The following is a 4,888-nucleotide window of genomic DNA, read 5'->3' on the forward strand; positions in this document are numbered from 1 at the left end:
TATATATATATATATATATATATATATATATATATAAATTACGATTTTTGAACATAAAAGTGGCTATAACTCGGAAACGGCTCATTTCCAAACCTATGTTTGTATGAACTTTTTTGCTTGTTTTTGGGTCCCGAATCACCTCCCGAAGTGGAGTAGGCGATTTTTCGGACACCCTGTATATATATATATTAATATAAGAAAAGAAAGAAATATATTATAATTATAATTTAGATAACTTTGGTTAGCACGCATATAACAGAATAATAGGTTAAATCGTTAAATGTGTACAAAATATGTAATACTTTGATGCATTATACTTATTAATTAAATGTAATATGTACTAACTCAAATTATAATATTACTATAATAACATGTACATACCTTCTAATGATGTTTGTGGCACATCTTGTAATATATCAAGCATTCCTACTATCTCTTAATAATTTTCTTCAAAATAATTATTAAAAAAATTTACATAAGTACATAAGTACAAGACATTTAATTAATAAGTATAATACATGCATCACAGTATTACATATTTTATATACATTTAGGGGGTCTATACACGTACGAGTTTGGCTCGCAAGTCCGGGTCGGCGAGCTTGATTCGCGAGCCGGACTCGAACGTTTTTTCACCACACACGAAAAGAAAATGTGCGAATTTGGCTCATTTGACGCCGAGCCCGGCTCGTAACATCTCATCCACGAACGAGTAGAAGCCGAGCCGAGCCGGACTTGCGAACCAAACTCGTACGTGTACAGACCCCCTAAATGTATATAAAATATGTAATACTTTGATGCATGTATTATACTTATTAATTAAATGTCATGTACTTATGTAAATTTTTTCAATAATTATTTTGAAGAAAATTACCAAGAGTGCAATGTATAGACCCCCTTAAGGGGATCCTATAGCGAAGGCCGAACTTCCTCGACGTCGGTAATGTCAACATTTCTAATCCTGTTTTCTATGTTATATATCTATATCTATCCTTGTCTAACGAGAGGCATCTGTCTTTGTTTGATTGCTGCGCCATCTCTCGCTACACGCAATACTGCTTATCCTATCAACCTGAATGTGCTTTTGCTTAATAAAACTTCATTTTACAAAATCTTTTTTTTCTAGACGTTCAATCTTAGTTTTATTTACACGATATTGTTCCTACATGTTGTCCCTACGTCGCCTTGGTGTCATTATATATATATATATATATATATATATATATATATTTTTGTTATTGTCGTCAGATGACAGTTGTATATGTGCCTAAATTAGTAAAATTTTTAATTTTTTTTTGTTTCCAATATGAAATCGTATAACGCGATGTAGATTTTTGTGCGTACTTTAATTCTAGACCAAAAACTTGCAATTCTGTAAAGCCAATTCAAAGATTCCTTAAAATGAAAAAATGTCGGTAACTACCGCCACTATAGAATCCCCTTAACCTATCATTCTATGTTATATGCGTGCTAACCCGAATTTATTTAAATTATAATTATATATTTCTTTATTTTCTTATATTAATATTTGTACATACCGTAGTCCATATATTTATACATCGCGTAGTCCATACCACAGTCCATACTATATGTCGATGACGTTTTGCTTGACAGCTTGACGTTTTACGTACTTTTAATTCGCTGAAAATTATGGCGACCGCTGAGTGAACGTGTTGAGACTTTAGGTGCATTTAGAATCGTTCAGCAGAGAATCATAAAACAGTTGCAATACTGTTGCGTTCTGCTCAACGCAGCCATTGGTTTTTAAAGCTTATTTTCTACAAAAATCGGCCTAAAGCACTTTCCTTTTTTTAACATGTGTGTGTTGCTTTTCTGCATCGTTTGAGACCTTATACGTCTCATTTAAATAATTAGGTAAATTGTTAATAACTAAAAAATAAATATAAATAGTTATTGCATTTATTGCTTGATCAACTGAAAAAAATTATATATGGGCTACAAAAGTTATAGTAGCATGTTTAGAGCCAAAAAAAAGAACAAAAATTAAAAGATTACTCTATTACTCTATATCAAATAATCAGTTGTAAAACTTTAAACGCGTTTTTCTCGAAACTACAATTTTGTAGCTGCTGGGCGCTCGCGTATCTCGGCCAATTTTTATCCAAATGACTTGAAATTTGGACAGAATGTTTATAACAAAATTGTTTTCAGTTAAGCGTACAATTTTTTATTGGACAATTAGTTTTTGAAAAACAATTAAAAAAGTGAAAAAATTTTCGGTTAAATTTCGATTTTTTTTTAGAACTGCGCCATTTTGTTAAAGATTAATAATTCAAAAAATCCGTACGCTTAACTAAAACTACATTCGTATAGTTTAAAATAACACCAAAATTTTTTATTTAAGACATCCCGTTCTGACGGAACATGAGCGTCCGCGCACCCACAATTTTTTTGCGGAGGTACATGATACCACACGCTAAAGACGCAAATATTAATATTTTTCAGCGATTTTTTTGCAATATATTAAATATATGTACTTTAAAGAAATAAAAAACCAATTTCATTAAATTTATTATTTCTCGGGAAAAAAAATTCACGAAAATGTCAGGATACAATAAATGCAATAACTATATTTACTTTTATTTTTAGTTATTAACAATTCACTTAATTGTTTAAATAAGACGTATAAGGTCTCAAACGGTGCAGAAAAGCAAGGCACACATGTTAAATAAAAAAGAAAAGTCTTCTAGGCCGATTTTTGTGGAAAATATACTTTAAAAATCAATATTAATTGTATAAACAGTTTAATATAAGGGAATTCAAATGTTTAAAGAGCCGGGGGCACGTGTTTCTGTTATCCGATCAAGCTGAACTTTGACAGGGATTATTTTTTTGTGAATTAGAAACATTTTGGAGGGTGCCGCAAAAAAAAAATAAAAAAATTTTTATGTCGAGTAAATAAGAACCACCCTAATATATATACAAAAATAATATATACATATATATATATATATATATATATATATATATATATATATATATTATTTTTGAAGATTTTTGCTCGCTGAAAATGAGCGTTGAGTGTTAATGTGAAATAACACTTTAAGGAAGTTGGCGCGTTTGCTATATATGTGTAATATAATTTTTTTTTTATTAAACAGTGTAAGTGTCTGAGCAGAATAGCTGACTTATAATTTCAAGACAGTGTTTTATGCTTTAAATCTTTGTTTTTAGCCACTTACAATACTGTCTTTGTGTCTCAAGTCTTAAACGAGTGTACAAAGTGTCAACATTGTAAGACTTGAGACACAAGACAGTATTGTGCGTTGCTAAAAACAAAGATTTTTAAAGCATAAAACACTGTCTTAAAATTATAAGTCAGCTATTCTGCTCAGGTCCTTTAGCTAGTCTCAGAAATGATTCATAAACAGCATGTTATCATTGGGACAGAGAAAGCGTAAAAATCGCAATGTTGTCCCATTTTTATATTTGATATTGTTTAAATAAATCATTTAAAAATTTAAAAAATCCAACTTAAAAAATTAAAAAAACCGTAATTGCAATTCTCGATGTCACAGAAGTGTAACAAAAATTTCATTCATTTTTTCCACATAGGAGTAAAGATACATAATATATTTATATCTATAAGCAATTTTTGGCGTGACTCTGATATAAGAAACCAAAGTGTACCAAACTGCACCAGCACCAATAGCAACCACGGATAGCAACTTTGGTATATGTACCAAACCATACCAAACAATCGCCAAAAATTTCCTTATAATACAATTTCTGTAATTTTTAAAGCAAATCTCAGAAACGCGACAGTAAAAGTCAATGAAAATTTTTCTACATATTGTTGATATAATTAACCCTTTTGTATATATTATGTATATATTATGTATATATTATAGACTTTTATTATATTTCATCAAACGCACCAACCTCCTTAATCGACTGTATCAATTAAAACGAAACATCCTGTATACATATGTGTCGCTTATAACTAATAATTAATTACAAATTAGTTCTATCCGAGCAGAACATGACTTTGTCTGCATTACATCATAAGTGTTTCATAATATTTCTATTTTTTTCTTTCTTTCTTTCTTATTACTACTTAAATTAAATTTGACCATTTTCCTATAAATTCCAGGTATCAGAGTTTACACTATATTGATGAAAAATAAAACAATTTAACACTTTTGTAACTTATATCCAACGGTCACGAGATGTGATTATTGATTAGCATACTCAGATTCAAGGTTAGGTTATCATGATTCATGACCTTGTCAATTATTGTTTCATATTTTTCTTGGCATTATACAATTAAAAATTAATACATATTATCACGTTATCTGTCAATAATAAAACAAACTAAAAAATAAAATATTTAATTCTAATAACTTATTATCTTGCTATCTCAATATTACTTCAATTTTCTTCATTAATTTATCGTTTAATTACGAGTTTCTAATAATTTTATCCGCGTATAAAAATATAAATATTCTGTATATTCGTGGAAAAAATCAAACATTTCAACAAGCCTTGCTTACCCTTCGTACCTCCGATAAACGTATCGATGAAAAGATACTGACAGATATTAGTGATATCTATAGTAATAAGTGAATCTTCCTTCCGTCTTTTTTGGTTATTGGGTCCTGCCTCTTTACAAAAGACAATATAGCCAATATGTACATACATACTCCAGACTAGATATGTATGTCGAGCAAATTTTTTTACTCAAATCTGTTAGCTTAGGTCTACAATGCGAATCGTAAAGTCGTGAGTCGTAAAAATTGACCAATCACAATCGAATTTGAGGAGAATAATCGACTGTGATTGGTCAATTCTTACTCGCATTGTAGACCTAGCATAAAGCGTCGTCTACAATGGCAGCAGGAGTATGCAGTAAGACGTAAGCAGTAAG

General features: G+C 30.0%; 1 protein-coding gene across 2 annotated transcripts in view; it reads right to left on the reverse strand.

Moving 5' to 3' along the window:
* LOC112459658 (HIG1 domain family member 1A, mitochondrial-like) overlaps nucleotides 1-4,699 on the reverse strand; it is a 6,072-nt gene extending 1,373 nt beyond the window's left edge. Inside the window, exon 1 of one of the 2 annotated variants that reach the window (XM_025023881.1) lies at nucleotides 4,524-4,699. In XM_025023881.1, coding sequence (XP_024879649.1) covers nucleotides 4,524-4,662 — 139 coding nt within the window. In that variant the 5' untranslated portion in view covers nucleotides 4,663-4,699. Of the gene's footprint in view, nucleotides 1-4,514 lie in introns of both variants that reach the window. The other variant, XM_025023880.1, reaches the window with a different exon arrangement.
* Between the last annotated feature and the right edge of the window lie 189 nt (nucleotides 4,700-4,888).

The sequence above is a fragment of the Temnothorax curvispinosus genome, unplaced genomic scaffold (assembly GCF_003070985.1).
Source record: "Temnothorax curvispinosus isolate PA1 unplaced genomic scaffold, ASM307098v1 QBEX01010045.1, whole genome shotgun sequence".
NCBI lineage: Eukaryota > Metazoa > Arthropoda > Insecta > Hymenoptera > Formicidae > Temnothorax > Temnothorax curvispinosus.